This window comes from Enhydra lutris, unplaced genomic scaffold, assembly GCF_002288905.1.
Source record: "Enhydra lutris kenyoni isolate GAN:26980312 unplaced genomic scaffold, ASM228890v2 scaffoldscaffold99, whole genome shotgun sequence".
In the NCBI taxonomy this organism is placed as follows: domain Eukaryota; kingdom Metazoa; phylum Chordata; class Mammalia; order Carnivora; family Mustelidae; genus Enhydra; species Enhydra lutris.
Genome location: NW_019154183.1, coordinates 1,415,114 through 1,436,395, shown reverse-complemented (window position 1 = coordinate 1,436,395; position 21,282 = coordinate 1,415,114). Strand labels below are relative to the sequence as shown.

The window sequence follows — 21,282 nt, the reverse complement described above, 5'->3', positions numbered from 1 at the left end:
CCTTTAATAATTTAAGACTTAATATTTTTAAGTAATCTCTACACCCGTCATGGGGCTTGAATGTACAAACCTGAGATCAAGAGTCACATGCTCCACCAACTAGGCTAGCCAGGTGTCCCTAATAATAAATTTTTAATTAAAAAAATGTTTGAAAACATTATGCTTGGCATGCCTGGGTGGTTCAGCCAGTTAAGTGGCTGGCTTCGGCTCAGGTCATGATCCTAAGGTCCTGGGATGATTCCCTGAGGAGCCTCCTTCTCCCTCTGCCTACCAATCCCCGTGTGTGCTCACTCCCTCTCCGATTTAAAACAAAACAAAACAAAACAAAAACCATTATGTTTAAAGATTAAATACTAATTTCAGCAAACTTAAATACTTAAAATATGTATTTCATTCACTCATTCATGCAAACATCTTGAGCACCTAGTATGTGCTCATTTTTCTAGGTCTGGGAGATACACAAGAGACAATTCTGTCCTTGCATTCTTGCCCTTCTCATCCAAGGTTAATAATCCTGTTAACTACCCAAAGAGGTAAGAAAACTTTTGATCCTAATGCAGCCACATAGGCTGAACAAATGAAACAACACTAGGCACCTTAGAAAATGAAAAAGATCCTGTTTATGAAGTACATAGAGTGGTATCAAGGGCCTGTCAAATCTTAAATCTTTCCACCCATCACAAAAGCAGGATATTCCTAAATCCCATTTTCCTGTAGGACTTTATTTGTGGAAGAGATGTTCTATTAGTGACACATCTTAGTATGTTGGCTTGAATGCTTCTTGCCTCAACACCCTATCCTATAAAGTCAGAATGGTGTGGCTGGATGTGAAGGCATCATCTGAACCAAACAGACCTATCAAAGAATCCTACTGTGAAAGCACTCGAATTATTACTGGATCATTGATTAAATTTCTTAGATCAAATTTCATAATGGGGGCAATAAAACTGGTTTGGAGTTAGGTTTTGGTAACCATTAGTAAATTGCAGTAATTTCTTTAAAAACAAAAAACAAACAAAAAACCCCCCAAAACCCAAGTAACTAGTTGCTGTTTCCTATCTCCCAAGGTGAAAGAACCGAAAATAAATCAGATTTTAAGTCACTTGTTTCCAAAGGGCTATGGAAACATATATTCGACATATATTTCTGGAGTACTGAGTGTGTATCAGGCACTGTTCTTTTGAAGAAAACCAGTGAAGGAACAGTGATGGTATTCTTTTAGATGGGAGATCAGGAATAAGCTTAAGGTGGCCTTTGAGCAGAGACCAATGGGCAGCTAGCTGTGCAAGTCTAAAAACAAAATTTCCCAGACAGAAAATACAAAAATCCTGAAGTGAGATTACAGTGAGTGAGGGAGAATGTAGCAGACAAGATGTGGTAGTATTCAAGGGCTTGAACACAAGCCATGGTAAGAGATTTCAATTTTGTAGTATGTGAAATCATTGATTTAAATTATGAACAGAATGATGGGGGGGGGTTGTTTTTTTATTTCACTCTGGTGAACAGTCTGGAGGACAGGAATGTGTGGCAAAGAGAAAGGAGGCTGTGGCAGTAGACTGGTTCAGAAGAGGATTGCAGATTGGAATAGAGGGGTAAACATGGTGATAGTGAGCTCTCAGATCCAAAATACATTTTGGAGAGCTTGGAGGGGTCTTGATGATGGATCACATAGAGGGCATTAAGAGACAAAGGATGCTTCCTCTGTTTGGGGAGTGATACTGGTAACAGTTACTGGAAACGGGGACACTGGAGAATAAACTCTGAAGTACAAGAGCTCTTTTTAGAGAATTTGCCACCTGAACTGACTGCTGTTCAGAGCTCAAGAAAAGAGTTCAATACTGAAGACAATTTGGATGAAATTGACCTAAGAGTAGGATTCTTACAGCCAAGGGCTCTAGGCAGAACACTGGAGGGCACTCCCAAAATTCAGATCAGGAAAAAGGGTTATGGCAAGAGGATCTATCAATCTTTAAAGATCTTTAAGCCAAAATTTCCATTAAAATAGTGCTAAGAAATTATGTTGAAACTTCTGAAACACTAAAATTTTAGCAGTAACTTGGCATTTTCTTACTCAAATGCAAATTATGCACTCTAAGACTTTCAAAAGACTGTTCTGAAATAACTGCACAATATAGTCAAAACATATTTATTACTTTAAGTGTCATTTTGTACACTCCAGTACAAATACAAGAATATAGCCGTATTTACAGGTATTGAAAAGAAATCTGTATATTCAAACCCCACATCTAAATACAGTAGCTTTAAGTCCTGAACTACAATAGTTCCGGTTTGCAGAGTAAATTACTTCACAACACCCCCCGCTTAGAAATAATCCCTTACAGCTAATTGGATTTAAACAATATTGTTTGAAATGGGGTACAATTCATCTTTGCAAAGTTTTAAGCACCTCCTTTCCAAGGTTTTATAAGTGTGAAAGATATATAAAACTTAGAAGATAAACCATTCATCTGAGCTATTAAAAGAAGCATCATGTCTTTAAAGAAGAGTTGAAGCATGGAGTTTTCAGTGTGCTTAAAAACTGGAGTTGGACTATAATCCAAGTTTTAAAATTAAAAGGTAGTCAAATTAGTTAAACAGAAAACAACTGGAAAAAAAGTAGGAAAGCTGGTTAAGAGGAAAGACTTTCTAACAGATCCCCCTTCACAAAATACATTTTATTACAGTATCAGTTTTTAAGGTTTGAATAGAAGACTACTAACATCCTTTTAAAAATAAAAACCCTGAGGTTTCCTAGGGTCTCTTTGTATTTCTATTTCCAAATTATATGAACCAAGGTGCAAATCAAAATGAGATACATGTTCAAAGCCATGGCAACTATATAAAGAATATTCTTGGATATTATGCCTATTTTAATAAATATTCCCTGGTTATCTCAAGGTTAGTAGCTGGACACAACGTATTAAAGTGCAATACTTAAAATAATTTACTACAGAATAAGTGAATCAAATATTGTAAAAAATATTTCCACAAAAATTTTAATTTTGTTTAAAAATTCACCAAGAAATTTCATATTAGGCATCTTCTCCTATATATATATGTGAGCAATTCATTTAGGGATGTAAACATTTTTTAAAGCAAAGGAATAAGATGACACAGACCAATAAACTATTAGCAAATAAAATTCAAATTTACCTTAAATCACAAGTCAAGTCGCCCTCTGATCAGGAAACATTTGCCTACTACATCACAAATTGCTCACTTCTTCCCAGGAAAGACACAGGACTCCGTCAGTGAGAGTTCCAGCTTAACATTGCTCTTTGGAGTTAATTTTACATGCACTAATCAAGCCCAGCAAATGTTAACAACTTACAGGTACGAACATTTCATGATATGACATTTGTCTTTTCTTACATTTTAAAAGTATGCTCAAGTTACAACAACAAAAGTTTCCAGTGTCTAAGATTTTAATTCCTCTTAACTACACTGGAACATTTTTTTTCGTATTTTAGAAAATATCATTCATACTATTGCTTACATTTTATTTTTTGAAGTTTCCTGAAAGGTCTGAGCATTATTGTCTATACTTTAAATATGCTTAAAGCACATGAGCAATTTTGGAATTTTCATATCCAAAAATGCAACATAAATGTCTAACATCACAAAATAAGCCCTTGGTGCTGGCAGTTCTGAAAGCACATAAATATATCTGCCTCAACAGGATAAAAGTCTCTAGATCAGGTAAGATTTTGAAATTAAATTTTCTGCATAAAGAAACCCTTGTGATTTGATAGAATACTGGCAGTGTCATGCTAAGGCCATGTGACCAATATTTTAGAAAAGAAAAAAAAAAAGCCAAGGTAATTTTATAGTAGCAATAGTTTCTTTTTTTATTTTAATATACTTTAGGAAACAATATACAAAGCTGAGCTTTCCCACCATTTCCAGATAACAGAAGGAAGCTCCAATTACACAAATTTAGCGTTTTGTGATGGCTAAGAACAGCAGTCAGCACCAGACTTGAACAGTTAGCTACAACACAAACATCCTTCAAAATGAAATGTCATAATAGCAAGACAGGTTAAACCAGGGTTTATAACAAATGACAACCACTTGGGAAGTGACTTAATCATTCTTGTTGAATTTCATATTTCATTAAATATCTTATACACAATTTCCTGTTAATATGCTTTAAACAAAACCTCCCTTAAGGAATTATTTCAATTAAGTATAAATATTCAACAAGAATAGTTCTGATAAAGAATCCCCAGGTAGTTCAAATTCTAATATGCACTGACCGAAGGAAAAGAAAAATAACAATTTTTTGTTTGTTTTAACATGTTTATTACAACAGATACAATTCACATCTGACTAGCTTTGTTTCCTCTTTCCCCTCCCACAACCATGTTCATTGGGCCATTTCCTTATATGTGAGCAATCAATGTACTTTCAGCACACATGCCCAGCGGTACTTTTAAGTCTATTCTTACAGGGTGCAAATGGATCTCAATAATTTATACAAACAAGTGGGTTATGCTCGATCACTGCAATTTCAAGCTACTGTACACAGGAATGAAAAGGTTATAGAAAAGTGCCATAGCAACAGTGCCTTAAGAAAGGAGAAAAAGAGGAGCCTTAAAAAAATGGATAAAATCAGATCAAGGATTTCAGAGGGAAATGGAACACACGGGAAATGAAAAACATTTCTCTGCAAAACAAATGGAGAAGCACTGCTCTTGATCAGGTGCAAGTGTGGAAACAGTTGTTTCATGATATTTTGTACACTGCCCATATGGTTCAAAATTGTATCCTTAAGACACAGATCGCCTGGCGCTTGCACTGAATTTTTGAAAATGCAAGATTTCTGAATGATAAATTAACCCCCCAATTTTTTTTTTTTTTAAAAAAGCTAATTTTGCAGACAGGTTTACATGTAAAAGGCTAGGTATTTAGCCACCTCAGCATTGATTAGTTTTGGATGTCTAAGCTCTGTTACACATGGCTTCCCATGGCTTCACTCTACAAAACATATTTACAACGTGAAGAATACATCTACAAGAAATCTACATTTCAAGGGTTTTACAAATCAATCTTGTATCTTTCCCCTGAATTGACTCTCACAGACCCCATCCCCTTGTCATTTCCTTTGCCCAGCTTAACGGTCCAAAGTCTACTTAAATGCAGCTCAAAAATGTTAAGACTGGGCAATAAGATTTACAGTTCCTGTACGCAAAACCATGTGCAATTATTCACATCTTCACACCATGAAGGAATTCTGATTTTTTAGCTTTTCGAGTTCCTTAATTTGTTGTCTCAAAAATAGTATCCTGAAAAATAAAAGAAGGCATTAGAACTTGTATGGTTCATATATAAATGTTACAGAAAAACCAAACAAAACTTTACTATAAAAATATCTTAAAAAGACAAAATAAGTAACTACAATTAAGACTAAGTAATTAAAAATGGATTAACCTAGGGGCACCTGGGTGGCTCAGTTAGTTGGGTGTCCTGACTCCTGGTTTCGGCTCAGGTCCTGATCTCAGGGTCATGAGATCAAGCCCCATGGGGGCATCTGTGCTCAGCAGGGAGTCTGCTTGAAATTCTCTCTCCCCCTCTCTGCCCTTCCCCACCTCAGATAAATAAATCTTTAAAAATAAATATGGATTAGTCTAGAGTTAAAACAAAATGACCAGTGAATGTACGACACATTAAAGAACTAAGATATCAAAAGTTAGAATGTTTCCTAGTTCTCTAATGATTTCTCAATAATCTGACTATAAAGACTGATTTAAAATGTGGTTTGCTGTATCATCACACACACACACACACACACACACACACACACACACACGGCAGCTGATATTAAATATGAGACAAACCTATACTTCGTGTGTTTTCTAGGCCACAACAGTGAAAGCCTAGAATTAACAAGGTACAAGAAGCTTAATTTGAAGAACAATTCTCAATATAAACATAGGCTCAGAAAAACAGAGCTGAGTCAAAGTCCAACTGACATGAATATGTAAAACAAACTAGAGATTTCCATGAACTTCGTAAAACTGTTCCCCTTCTGACCTTGACCCCTCTCTTCTGTAGAGTATGATAGTTACTGCCTGTACCAGGGAATTAGGCGTACTCATAAAGTGGCCTGCTATTTACCAGGGCACCCTGTGGCAATAGCTGAAGCTGCAAATAATTTCCTAAAAGTCCAATCACCTATCTCAGTAAGCCAAAATGCAGTCAAGTTTTATGTATGCTTGAAGTACTTTCAGAACAATCAGAAAGTCAACAAATCCTACTTCCTATTCACAATATAACTCCAGATACTTTAGTAATTGAAAGATTAGATAAAAACTTACTTTTCCACGTTTACATAAATTCCAACTTTGTATTTACTAAATATTTGCGGTTTCATGTTAAGACTAACTCTGCTTATGATCCAGTAACTTATACAAACAGGATGTGAGAGGGCATTAAAAGTTTGTCCTTGATTTTGTAAGACACATTAAAAAAATATCTATACTATTTACTGGGATGTAGATATCCTTGAGTAGGATACTAGACTAAGAAATGTGAGACAGTAAGTGTTTAGGTGAAAACAATTCAGAGAATAGGTATACTTGCTAGACAACCAGATTTCTAAGAGATGTCTAGGTGATCCAAAGACAATGTAAATAGTGATTTGAAATTTCAACTAAAACAAGTACCTTAGCAACTGAGTACTACCCTCAAAGAGGAGACCCTTGATCATCAGTTGCTGTCAACAATTCACTTTTTAAAAATATATTTTTTAAAAGATTACAGTGTAGTTAATAGTGTTCTACCATTTCCCTTTTAAAATATTATTGTACCTTACAGAGTTCTAAGAATAAAGTCTAATGAAGCATTTACCATGGGTTAGAGAATTAAAATCTAAACACCATTACCATTCACCGGGCATATTATTAAATCATAAAAATGCAGTCATAGTGTGGGGTGCTTGGGTGGCTTAGCTGGTTGAGCATCCAACTCTTGGTTTCCACTCAAGCCATGATCTCATGGGTCTAGAGATAAGAGTCCCATGTCAGGTTCTGCGCTCAGGGGGAAGTCTGCTTCAAGATTCTCTCCCCTTGGGGCGCCTGGGTGGCTCAGTGGGTTAAGCCGCTGCCTTCGGCTCAGGTCATGATCTCAGAGTCCTGGGATCGAGCCCCGCATCGGGCTCTCTGCTCTCTAGGGGAGCCTGCTTCCTCCCCTCTCTCTGCCTGCCTCTCTGCCTGCTTGTGATCTCTCTGTCAAATAAATAAAAATAAAATCTTAAAAAAAAAAAAAAAAAAAAAAAAAGATTCTCTCCCCTTGTCCACCACCCCCCCAATTAAATCTTTTTTTTAAAATGCAATTACAGTGTTAAGGAACAGGATGTATCAAAGAGTTTAAATTTCAGAAATGAAATGTTATTTATATCCTTCAGTCTGATTTAAGATATATAATGCTAAGACAAAAACTCTGTCCATGAAAACCTTACCTTTGCTCTCGCAAAGTTGCTTGAATTTCACATACTCGGACTAAAGATCTTAAATTTTTTAATTCAGTACAAATTTCTGACATGTGAACACTTCCCATATTATGGGCTTCTTCTCGCAATCTCGATGCCTATAATTAGAGAAATGAAGATCACATAAAATATAAGTCACAATCACAAAAAAACAATCATTGAATTTCTGAGTACAACTTTATACCAAGATTACAGAATCCTCCTTCTCCTTTAAAAATCCACAAAAGTGATAGTGAATCTAAGGGGGAAAATTATTTTCTTTTAAAAAAACAAAAAAACATTAAAAAAAAAAAAAACGGTCTCTATTGGTGGGAGGTAATTTTCAAAAATTTCCCCTTCAAGTTCTGGAGAAAACAGTATTTCCAATTTCAGTATTTGATAGCACTAGGATAAAAGAACTCATGATTTGTGGTTTATAAAAGATGCTGAGTCAGCCAGAGTAAGGTTCAGGTGTAACACTGATACAAGGGCCTTCGTTATATTCTTGTGTCTTAAGATACTCATTAACTCTGTGAACTTAGAGAAAGTTTCAGTCAGTAAATCGCGGGAAGAGAAGCCAATAGCAGTTACTGGAATGTTCAAAGGTCCCTCATTCCAAAGCAAAACTGTTTCCTAACTCCTTGTTGCCAGTCTAGTGGAGAGATCTAATAGTAGTAATCTGAAGAAGTTCTAAAACTGTAAGAACGGCTGGCTGAATTGAAAAAGCGCATTGGCTTTGAGCCCCATCACTGTTTTAACTGGGTGACCTTGGTATTTTAATTTATTTGGTACTAAGGGCCCCACTGGTAAAATGGAGAACTCTATCTGTACCAGTTAACAGTTTTGAGAAGTGGAATAAGACACTCGGCACAGTGCTAAATGCTGAATATTTGGTAATGGAAGCTATAACAATAATTATATTAAAATATTTTATGTGAGGGGTGCCTGGGTGGCTCAGTCCTTAAGCACATGCCTTCGGCTCAGGTCATGATCCCAGGACCCTAGGATTGAGCCCCCATCAGGCTCCCTGCTTGGTGGGAAGCCTCTTTCTAACTCTTCCGCTCCCCCTGCTTGTGTTCCCTCTCTGCCAAATAAATAAATAAAATCTAAAAAAAAAAAAATTTATGTGAAACCATAGCAAATTATCTCCTAAATACCTTAAAACAAGTACTTATGAAATATTTTATAGAGTGACTATAAACAATCTAATTAGGAATTAGTTATTTCAAACATAGCTTAAATTCAGTGACCTAGATTAAATTTTCTAAAAGTAGAAGTTATATTTTTGTCACTCATCCACAGGTAAAATATCTGCTGTGAGTCATACCTGCTTCTCTGCATGATCTGCAGGCCATCCTTGAACGTGTTTTATGAGATTTTCATTGAAGTGTGCTGCTAGCGTAGGTGTTAATGAACATGTAGGTCGGGCAGATGAATTCTGTGGTACAACTGTTGCATTTGATGCATTACTACTAGAAGTATGGTTTGGACCAGGTGATGGACTTCTCTGGCTACTGGAAGAAAAAACAGAATTGAATGTGCACAATGTTTTAAAAAGTAGGTATCCTAGAAATTGTCCATTACTTCTACTAAATTAAAGATATCCAAATTCCTAAGAAAAATTTGTTATTTTAACATCAAATAAACAGAATTTAAAATCCAAAGTGTATTTATATCATGTATTCCTCTAACACACTTTTGGGGGGAAAAGAGCCCTTTTAATAAACACTAATGTCAGTTAAATTTAAAGAGTGCTCTCCAAATTTGACCTGTTGGTTTTGTATACCAGAAACACTAGTAAGAATGTAACTAAGAAATGGTCACATTTTAAGAGTTGTAGATATAAAGCACAACTTAATATTCTATCTTAAATACATGTAGATAAGGAGGGGAAAAATATATTGCCTTTGTTTAACATCAGAACAAAGTATTGAAGCAGAGGGTAGGTAATGTGAAGCAAAATACAGGCATTTTATTGGACAGCAATGAATGAGTTCAGTGGCAAAATAAGACCAAAAACATAACACTCTGAGACTATTTATATTCTTCTAAAACTATATGGTTTGGGCCAGGGTTTGGGGATATGGTGGTGAGAACCAAAAATTTAATCACCCAAGTTGATTTCCTACCTGCTTCACCAGACTTGGCTCTGAATGAATTTCAGTTATTTCCAAAAACTAAATCTCCCAAAGGATGAAGAGTTTTCATCACTGAGGATATTTAAAATAATACTGCAGCCTCTAAAGACAATTTAAAAGAAGAATTTCCCAAAAATGTTCTGAGCAATGGCAACATTGCTGGAGTAAGTAGACAGCTTCCCAAGGTGATTATTTTGAAGGGAACAACTCTCATTTGGATGTATAAGTTCTGAAATGCTTGTTTAGAAAACAACAATAAAAACAACAGTTGAATTATTTTGCCACCTCATAGCAAGAAATAAAAATAGGAAAATCAATCAAATGAAAATCATTTAAAGTTGTATTTGTTAATTAACAAAGAAATGTGACAACACAATACAGCCCTATCTGACAAGCACTCCATACAGGGGTCAGAGTTGAAGCTATGAGGAAAACCTAACACATACCAGTTGGGAAATATTGGACCAAGTTTTAGATTTAACATTTTTGGCTTCATCAATACTCTAATTTAAAACTGCTATGAGGACGTTAAAAATGAGGTCATTTCCAACAAGTGAAGTATTATAGAATAAGGTGCCCTCTACCTACAGTTATCAATCACATACTGTTACTCCTATCACATCCTAATAAGTAAAATTCTTCAAAAATAACCAGGCTTCCCTACTAGAGACAACCACCTACTTATACATAAGATTTGCCTCTGTCAATCTTTTAATACATAAAACTTAGCCTATCCATGGATTCTAATGAGATCAAATTATATTATACATATTTTTTATAATATTCAAACAATGCCACATGCAATATTAATGAAAAGAATAGTAATTTCAGCACTTATCAACTTACTTTGAGCGCTGAAGACTTCGAGGAGAGACAGGCTCATGACCTTGCTGCTTGTCAGCAGTTACAGGCTGCTGTGTGGCCGATTGGGAAACCGGTCCTTGCTTAACTACTGGAGTACTAACCTGCAATGTCAAAATCTGGTGAGACGGCTTCTATTACACAGATAAATCCCACAGACACTAGATAATAGCAAAGTACTATCAATCAGAAGTCCCTGTTATTTCTATTCTTTAATAATTCTTAATATAACATGAGCTGACCTGTTTCATAATAAAATGAGTATCAGTGATATAGACATATTTAATTGTGTGAATCATGCTCATTTAAGTTCCCAAATCCACACACCCCTCCAAACTTAGCTGGATAATCTTAAACTCTGAAAAATCTAGAGATTTAAAGAACTAGAATCAAATAAAGTTCATGTAGTTAGAAGAGAGTCTAGTTTTGAGACTAAAATCTAATTTCTTCATAAAATGGCCTAGGGCCATAAGACTACTTTCTTAGCACAATAGCACAAGAAACTAGTTCTCCTAATGTTGAGCTCAGTTTTCTTTCCAATACACTAAAACAGCTCTTCTGATTTACAGTTACTTTTATATCAATAAAAATTAATGTTACCACATCCTACAAATACAGCTGCTCAAATTTCAACCACATATGCAGACAATTATAGACTGGTATATTAAGAAAACGAGCTATGGCCCATAGAAAATTCAACTGAAGTAGTCTTCAAAGAGATGTTACACTATAGAGGTGGAACAAAAGGTCCGTGACTATCAGTGGGGATACATATACTATATATTCAGATGCCACAAAGAGAAAACTCAAGTAGTTTCAAATATAAGACCCAAATTAAGGCACAAAGGCAGACTGAGAGCCGTTTCTAATTAATTAAGTCATACTCTCCAACAGCAGTTCTTTAAAATTTTTTTTCTTCTTTTTAGGTTATTTATTTGCGCAAGAGAGAGAATATGAGGGGGGAGGGGGGCAGAGAAAGGGAAAGCAGACTCCCTGCTGAGCTAGATCTGAGGACCCTGAGGTCATGACCTGACATGAAGGCAGATGCTTAACCAACTAGGTGATCCTGGCACCCCTTTTGAGTTATTTTTTTGATTAATATTCTCCCAAACAAACCTCAACACCCTGGCTACTTCTGAACATAAAAGAACATTTTTCAGGACACCTGATTAAGCGGCTGCCTTCAGCTCGAGTCATGATCCCAGGGTCCTGGGATCGAGCACTGCATTGGGCTCCCTGCTCAGCAGAGAGCCTGCTTCTCCCCGCTCTTTCTCTACCTGCCACTCTGCCTACTTGTGCTCTCTGTGTCAAATAAATAAACAAAAATCTTAAAAAAAAAAAAATTCTAAGGTCTACATATTACTTACTGAATGCCCACTTTAAAAAAAAAAAAAAAAAAACTTGGAAAAGTTTTCAAATGCAAAAAACCGATAGCCATATGCTTACAGGATTTGAAATGCTAACTTTACAAATGACTGTAAAACGAACACTACCACTTACTTCACTTTTAGTCATCATTTATTGTACTCTAAAGATACTACCCTGAGGATGAGTTTTAAGCTCTAGTAATAAGGTCTCTATTACTGAAACTCACATTTTTATCTTCTTCCATCAAAATGCAGGCAAACAGTAAGAAATTACATAATAAACTAATACTTTTTTTAAAAAAGATTTTATTTATTTGACAGAGATCACAAGTAGGCAGAGAGACAGGTGCGGGGCGGTGGGGGGGGGAAGCAGGCTCCCCACTGAGCAGTGAGCCCAATGCGGTGCTCGATCCCAGAACCCTGGGATCATGACCTGAGCTGAAAGCAAAGGCTTAACCCACTGAGCCACCCAGCCGCCCCAATAAACTAATACTTTTAACACAGAATTTAAAAATTCAGTCCAGATTGACCCTAAAACATACTTAGATAAATAAATAGGAAAGGGACAAGCCAAAAGGAAGGCCTTAAACCTTGCCTACAAACACTTTCAAGTTATGTTTCAATGCATTTTTATTTTTAGGCTTCTGTTTCTGATTTGATTTTAATACAAAAGTTTTGGCGGGATGCCTGGCTGGCCTAGGTAGAGCATTCAAATCCACTACCAGCAATGAGTTCGAGCCTCACACTGAGTAGATTGCTTAAAAATAAAACCTTAGGGGGGTAAAAAAATCTTTGGCATGAAGAATTAAAATAGCCCGCTTTTAAATTTCCTAAATTTACAATTAAGAAGAAGACAATTGCAACTTGCATATGCCAACTTCCAAATCTTTTAATGTTCTGCTGGTACAGTACGACTATAAAGCAAAGAATGAGTGTAAGTGGGAGGTGCTTACCAATTTGCGGGCAAGACTAAATGATGTAATACAAAATCTGAGTGTAGCATTGTTAAGGTCCTGTTTATAGTCCAATCAGAAAAGACCAACAATTTTTAACTGTGCTCTGGGGAGTCATCCATGAAAGACCTTGCCTGGATAAACACAGGTAGTACAGCTGAGTAAAATGGGTTCTGTGTTCAGAAAAGACCAAGGACTCAAATTCTGACTCCACAACAAAAACCAGATTTCACTGAAGGCTTCATTTTCTTATCTAATAAATGAAGCAAACAGTAGTTGATTCTCATGACAGGAAGTTAAAAATAACACATATAAAGCTCTTAGCACAAAAATGGACTCCTTTCTAAAATAAAAGTATGGGAGGAAAAGCCATGAGAAAACCTGTTGTCTCCTATCCTTTAGAGCTAAAAAATTCTACAACTATTAAGACAATTAATACAACAAGCATTGAGACAATTATTCCACTCTCCATGTCACAAATCCCAAAGTCAGGAAGAAAAAACAATCAGCATGTAAAAGCACAGGTGATGGGACACCTGGGTGGCTCAGGCCATGATCTCAGGGTCCTGGGATCAAGCCCCATGTTGGGCTCCTCACTTAGTGAGGAGTCTGCTCGTCCCTCTACCACCCACCCACTGTGCTCATACTCTCTCTCTCAAACAAATACAATCTTTAATAATAATAGTAATAAAGTGGCAGGTGCAATTCCCCTCCTCTAGCCCTCAATTTATTGAGAATCTAACCTGTCTCTATTCTCACCCATCATTCACTCCACCACTACATTCTTGAAGAGGGCTTTTTTTACACGACAGATTCTATAAACATTAAGCTTGTTTTTCCAAAAGTGAGAGCTTTCTTTTCCAAATTTCCCTCAAAGGCAACATACCTTTGGCTGTGATGAAACAGGAGGAGTACTAATCAAAGGTTTGATTGGGACTGTGTTAGTCTGAGGTGTGCTTATTCTTGGAGACACATACGATCTTGGGGATGACGCATCAGAAGTTAAAGACATTGGAGACTGATTAGATGGCTGGGCTGTGAAAAAGTGAAGCAATTAATTTTAAATAAACCCACACTTCTGTGATACAAGTGCAGAGATCTTTCCATCTCTCCACATGCCACCTGAACCCCAAAAGAGAACACTCACTTATCTGAGAAAGTCTGAAAATACTCAATGGGCCCACACGGACTAAAATGAGCTGTGGATCGGAACCAAGGACACCCAGTGAGTGCCTCTCCCAACCGCCTTCTTAGGTTGAAGCAAGAAGGTAAGCCTGAACCTATTCTCATATGGAAGGCATCCTCACCATTCTTATTTCTTTCTTAATTTACATTTAGGCCTTTATCTCCTGCCTCATGAGGCTAACCCTGAGGGTTATTAAGTCTTTTTCACTACTATATTTCAATTTTAAAATAAGTATTCCTGGCTCAGTTTATCAGTTTTCTGAATTAGGGCTGGGGGACAAGTCAAAGTGACCCTTTCATTTCTCCTTTGTTCCTATGTATGTCTCTTTCCATTGGATGCTTTCACAGAAAAGAGAAATAGCTCATTCAAGTAGGGACTTAAGCATTTCTGTATCCTCTGGCCAAAGACCATCGAACATCGAACCTGAACCAAACTTCAACTCTTAAAGTATAATCAATGTTTCACAAAGATTGAGGACATACCAGTTTACATTCACCTTTGGGGTAAAATATTTCATTGACAAACTTTGATTTAAGTATGTATTACAGATTTAATGGCAATACTGCAAGATAAATGTCAATGCTTGCCTCATCTCAAAAAATAAAAATACTGTATATACTAGTGTCAAAAAAAAAAAATCAAACATCAAATCATTACAGCTAATCTCTTTGAAGAATAAGAAAAATTTGCTATGAATCTCCCTCCAAATCAATATACAATTCCAGTGATACCTAAGAAAATGAATACCTTGTGTAGAGAGCTGAGCAGCTTGAGAAATCAAAGAAGTTATGTTGAAAGCAGACGGTCCAGCAGTAAGAAACTTATGAATTATGGACTGCAATGAGGCTTGTGTCACAGCTGCTGTAAGAACTAAAAACATATCTTAAATTAAAATAAAAACTCAGAGGTATATTAAGGCATTAGTAACAACTCAAAAACTCAAAGCAACCCCAGAGAAAACTGCCGTGTTTCAAACTGGAACTTTCAAAACAGAAATCTAGAAAATAAAATGGGTCTAGAGATAAATGATCTGAGGCAGAGGAAAAAAGCTTAATGGATTTATAGTATGGAAAAACAGTGGCTTCCTTTGCACTAAAATTTAGGTGCTCACTGGAACTTCTGATTATACCAGAAACCTGTTCATTGATAGCTAAAGGGCTTTACATGTAATATGGCATTACATGTAATGTCATCTTACAAAAGGTAGGTTACAAATGTAGCTATTTCATGCAAATGCTTTATTAGACAAGCTAAGCACTCAAACCCTACCAACACCATCTCCAACAATCTTTTAAAAACAGACATTAAAAAGCTAGGTAATTTAAGAACATCATGGATTTTTAGAGTATAAGATCTTTTATTATTGACATTTTCTTATGTTATTACTTCTTCGAACTGTTTTAAAAGCCCCACTTTCCCTAGTAAGACATGTACCTATCAAATAGAAGGGCATAGTTATCTAAAAAGAATAAAATCAAAATGCAGAAAGTACAATAAAAACAAAGTTATTGACCAACGCCTGAAATAGCTCCATTTTTAAGATAAAGGAAGAACTTAGCCACTTCCTACTACTGATAAATACATTATGTGACAATGTACATAAGTCAAAATTGACTATTCTAAACAGAAAATTTTGCAATGCTCTTAGGACTATTTGGTTTGTGAATTAAAACTACATCCACTTTTATTCAGACTTCTTTGAATCTATGTAAGTAATTTAGCAGCATAATGAAAAGCAAAGTTGGAATTAACAATGCAATTAACTAGGAAAACCAGGAAAATGTTATCCATTACCTCCCATCTCAAATTTTTTTTTCAAGTATTTTAAGAAGGAACTACCTGAATTCCCACTTTTAGTAGTCACCCTATTTTTAATACTCCAAATAATTATTTACTCATAAGCCAGAGGTTTTTTTGGAAATGCGCTAGAAATTCAAGTGTTTTTGTACAGCTTTGGGAAATGCTTTTTGTTTTAACTTAAAAAAAATTTTACCATACACATTAGGCAGACACAACAGCTTATCTCCAGTAACTACCAGGTACATAGCAAGTCTTAAAAAAATACAGAGAAATCCATGTATTGCTAACTCAATTACAATACTGAAGGCTTTAAACAATGGAGGATATAAACTCAAAAGAATGAAGCTCAAATGTGAATTTCAAAATGAAACAAAGATCATTCCTAAACTGGGGATTTCACTAATCACAGAATTCTACACAATGCAAATGAATTAAAAAATTTGTTACTATGAAAATTTACCTTCATTTATTTTTGATATGTCCACATTAGAATTATTAAGTTGCAGTGTGGCTTGCAAAGCAGGAAGCAGCTGTCTAAGAAGGTTTGGGTCCTGAAGTAATGGAGGTATTGGTGACTGTGGAACAGGAGAAACAGGGATTGCTGAAGCAGATGTTGGAGGTGCAGATGTGGGATTCAGTCCAGAGGCAGAAGATGTGGAAGGAGTTGTGCAAGAATGTGATACAGATTTGTCTCCTGGTGTAGACTCTAAGTAAAAAGGAGATAACAAGGCTGAAAAAATTACTTGAATAGAGGAAACTAGAACATCAAAAAAGCAACTTTCATGTGCCAAACACCTAACTCAAGTAACCTCATTTAATCTTTGAAAGGTAGCACAGAGGGGGGCTCAGTAAATATCTGTCTGATTAGAATAATGAAGCAGACATTTTTATATCCCAATTTCATAGGTGAGAAAGGTCTCTGAACAAGAAAGAATAAGTAACTTGCTTGGTATCACAAAACCTGGTAAAGCAGTAATTCAACCATATTTGTGTCTGATTCCAAAAGTACCTTGTTCTGTTTCAAACACAGTTATGTATTAACTACACATTCAAATAAGCTTCTATTAGGATAAAGGGACAATACAATTCTCAGGACTTCATTTATGATGAAAATGTTTATGATCACAATAACAACCCTCCCAAACATGACAATGGTCTGAAAACAAATCAGGATTGCCACTATCGCAAGCACCTCCAAGAATGCGCCAAGGGGATCAGATGAATGAGACCCTTTGAATAGTTTTTATAAACAACTGAGCTTCCAGGGACACCTGGGTGGCTCAGTTGGTTAAGCTGCAGCCTTTGGCTCAGGTCATGACCCAAGGTTTCTGGGGTGGAGTCCCACATCCAGCTCCCTGCTCAGTGGGGAGCCTCTTTCTCCCTCTCCCTCTGCCTGGGGGCTCTCTCTCTGACAAATAAATAAATAAAATCTTAAAAAAAAAAATGGAGTTTCCAGATTACATACTTTTCTTTGGTAATTAAATACATAAAACACCTAAGCTCTATCTGTAGCATTTAAAAATTATTGGCACTAAAATGGATCCTTTTTAAATAGCAACCCCACCCATGATACTCTATATTCAGTATTTAGAAATAAACAAACAAAAAAAAGTGTAAAACATATATGGAAAATTAACATTATTTGAAACCTCTCACTGCAAATTATGTATACAGAGTCAACACAATCGTGAACAAAACCTCAGCCGCAGTTCTGGCAGCATGTGACAAACGGATTCTGTTCACTCATTTGAAAAAGGTAAGGGCTAGTATAGTCCTGAAACTCATGAAGAAAAAGAACACAGCTAGTGAAATGTGCCTTGCCAGTATAAAAATTTACATTTAAAACAAAACCAATTTAATGTAGATTTAACTTCTACACCTATGTTCAGAAGTCTTTACAACTAGGAGATGAAAACAGGAATGTACGCAGGAAATTCACAAAAAGCAAACCTCACATTCAAATCACTGACAACCAAAGTACTCTTAAGGAACTCCTATCAATCAGAAAAGACAACGTATTCTGCAGAAAAACGAAAGGGGGGGGCATGAAATAAAGACATTTCATAGAAGAAACCTGAATGGTTTTAAAAATCACAGAAGATGGGGCGCCTGGGTGGCTCAGTTGGTTAAGCAACTGCCTTTGGCTCAGGTCATGATCCTGGGAGTGCCACATCGGGCTCCCTGCTGGGCAGGAGTCTGCCCCCCTTCCTCTGACCCTTCCCCTTCTCATGCTCTCTTTCTTGCTCTCTCTCAAATAAATAAAATCTTAAAAAAAAAAAAAATCACAGAAGATGATCAACTTCACTGATAATCAGGAAAACGCAAATTTAAATCAAGAGGATATCCTTTTATGCTCACCAGAGTGAGAGAAATTTTTAAAATCTGACACCACCAAAAATTAGAAAGGTGTAACAGGAACTTAACATTTCTGGTGGAGACTAAACTGATAGACCACACAGGGGAGTGAGTTGGCATTAACTAAGAAATTAGGAGATGCAAACACTCGATGACCCAGTATTTCCCCTTAGTGAAACTATGATGTATATAAATTGGGAGAAACATTCAACAATTTTTATAATAGTATGCTTTTTATTTTTTTAAAGATTTATTTGAGAGAGAGAGAGATCACAAGTACACTGAGAGGCAGGCAGAGAGAGGGAGGAAGCAAGCTCCCTGCTGAGCAGATAGCCTCATGCTGAACTTGATCCCAGGACTCTGAGATCATGACCTGAGCTAAAGGCAAAGGCTTAACCCACTGGGCAACCCAGGTACCCCTGCTTGTTTTGATTTTAACACAGAACTATAAACAAACTAAATGTCCACCAACAGAAAGATGAACACTTAACTATTTTCATACCACGGAATTTTACTAATACAGTAACTTTAATGGGAAAAAAAAAAGAGAGAAAGAAACAGAGAACCTCTGGGTAAAAACATTAAGACTCAACTAATGTTCATATATATTCTTACAATACTGGCCCAAAGACTAAGTATGAAGATCTGCTAAAGTATCTTTAAATTTCCCATATGCAACCATTTCTTGAAGATTTTCAAGTTCAAATATACATTATATAACCCGAATTAAAACTGCATTATGTATGAAAGTTCCAGGAACACTGCATCTGAGTATTAGACTGCTACCTAATAACTAAATCCTCATTTCCAATTCTAAGAACTAAACATTCATTAATCTTCACATCCCCACAAAGCTGGGAATTACTAGCAAACTTAGTAGAGAGGGATATCAGTCTTTTTATACCACCACGGTAATCAAAGAACTAGGGTCAACAGCTCTCTGAAGTATGGGCCTCACAGCTGCTTTAAAACGTATTTCATGGCTATGTTTATCAACTACGATCAAAACTCATATAGTCTAAGACATTTTAATTTTTGTAAATCACGCATTTCAAAGGTAGATTATTCAGGCAGACCTCTGGTATGTTCAACTTTGCTGTCCTGGATTCAGAGAGAAGTATACCGAAACTTGAATGACGTAAGATTTTCCCTAAGTGAACCTGTCAGTTATTGCATTTTATGGGGTAATTACAGATGACAGTATGAGTTTTCTCCAGGATCATATTCCTTAAGGGTCAGCTTAGGGGATATACAGCTTAGGGGCATTTTTAATTAATGTTTAAACTGAAAGAAGTTCTGGGGAGCCTGGGTGGCTCAGTTGGTTAAGCTTCTGCCTTCGGCTCAGGTCATGATCTCAGGGTCCTGAGATGGAGCCCCACACTGGGCTTCTCTGCTCAGCAGGGAGCCTGCTTCACCCCCTCCCACTCTGCCTGCCTCTCTGCCTACTTGCGATCTCTGTCAAATAAATAATTTAAAAAACTTAAAAAATGAAAGTAGTTCTGTATTTTTACTTTCTGCATGAACAATCAAATTAGTACTTACATACCTCTGAAATGATCGTTACTCTTTTTGTTATTTTTATTGTGGCTTTCCTATTTAATTATAGGAGTTGGGAGAAGGTTTAACTGTTTTCAAATGTACTTTGATGCTGCTAAATCTACCCACAAATTTCAAAAATTAGCAGAGCTTAAGAACTCTTCAGTGTTGCCCTCCAATCCAAGAAAAGGAAATACCCAATAGAAAATACTTATCACCATAAAGAAATAAAGTAACAAATACTAAGTAACCTTAACTCCTAGTTTATTCACTCTCAGAAGTTTCCTTTGACGTTTTCTTAGAGAATATCACTGATGACTAGTAGGAAACCAGCTGGTACTACATACTACCTATGAGACCCTTAACAGGTAACATCTTTATCTAAATGCCAGAATTTTTCTATTAAAAGGTCTGATTGTGATTATTAGTTTTCAACAGAATGTGTATTAGAATCATCCATAAACGAAACAAAACAACAGATACCTGGGCTCCACTCCTAATGAACCTGCGGAGGCCCAAGCATATGCTCAACTTGTAAAAATTCTATGGGTGATTCTGACATCCCTTACTGATTTCTGAAAAACAGATTAGAGAGTTTCCAAGGTTGCTTTTAACTTTATTTATTTATTTAAGATTTTATTTATTTATTTGACAGACAGAGATCACAAGTAGGCAGAGAGGCAGGCAGAGAGAGAGGAAGGGAAGCAGGCTCCCTGCTGAGCAGAGAGCCCCATGTGGGGCTCGATCCCAGGACCCTGGGATCATGACCTGAGCCGAAGGCAGAGGCTTTAACCCACTGAGCCACCCAGGCGCCCTGCTTTTAACTTTAAAAACCAAAATAAAGCAGCATAGCACAAACATATAGGAGTGAGTGAAATTATGATAAGCTCCAAGACAGGAAAGTGCTGTATCATTTTTCCAAGGGAGGTCTTCAGCATACTATTTTCTTATTGAGGTGTAACTGACATACAATACTATTATCAGTTTCAGGTGTTCAGCACTGTTATCTATATATACTGCGAAATAATCACCCAACACAGTCACGTAAATTCTTTTTCTTGTGATGAGAACTTCTAAGATTTATTCTCTAATCAACTTTCGAATATGCAACAGAATTATTAACCACATAGTTGCCAAACTGGACATCACATTCCCATGCTTTATTTTTTAACTGGAAGTTTGTACCTTCTGACTTCGTTCACTCATTTTGCCCCAGGCAACCACCAATCTGGGCTCTGTAAGCTTGGTTTTGTTTTTTTAGATTCTTCACAGAAGAACTTCCACACTATTTTAAATAATGGCTCCACTCACCTCGTTTCCCTAGAAGACACATCCATACAAATGCCCTTCCAAAGCATGTTACATGTTAAACATTTTACCTATTACTTACCTCAATCTACATGTGTAACTGAGAACATATTGAGTTTAAGAATTAATATAAATATAAAATGCTAATCGGCAGTGTTAGTTTTACCATTACAATATTACAAAAGGGGGCGCCTGGGTGGCTCAGTTGTTAAACATCTGCCTTTGGCTCAGGTCATAATCCCAGGGTGCTGGGATCTAGCCCCACATTGGGCTCTGGCTCAGCGGGACGCCTGCTTCTCCCTCTCCCACA

At 36.4% G+C, this 21,282-nt stretch overlaps 1 protein-coding gene across 9 annotated transcripts in view; it reads right to left on the bottom strand.

Annotated features, from left to right (window-relative positions):
* Positions 1 to 3,819: 3,819 nt before the first annotated feature.
* The window catches only part of LOC111139306 (WW domain containing adaptor with coiled-coil), an 84,615-nt gene continuing 67,152 nt past the window's right edge, over positions 3,820 to 21,282 (bottom strand). For 6 of the 9 annotated variants that reach the window (XM_022491557.1, XM_022491561.1, XM_022491559.1 and 3 more), the window contains 7 exons: positions 16,234 to 16,479; positions 14,721 to 14,843; positions 13,674 to 13,822; positions 10,453 to 10,571; positions 8,796 to 8,982; positions 7,460 to 7,587; positions 3,820 to 5,285 (listed from right to left, as the gene is read on the bottom strand). In XM_022491557.1, coding sequence (XP_022347265.1) covers positions 5,216 to 5,285; positions 7,460 to 7,587; positions 8,796 to 8,982; positions 10,453 to 10,571; positions 13,674 to 13,822; positions 14,721 to 14,843; positions 16,234 to 16,479 — 1,022 coding nt within the window. In that variant the 3' untranslated portion in view covers positions 3,820 to 5,215. The remainder of the gene's footprint in view (positions 5,286 to 7,459; positions 7,588 to 8,795; positions 8,983 to 10,452; positions 10,572 to 13,673; positions 13,823 to 14,720; positions 14,844 to 16,233; positions 16,480 to 21,282) is intronic. The other 3 variants (XM_022491555.1, XM_022491558.1, XM_022491562.1) reach the window with 3 other exon arrangements.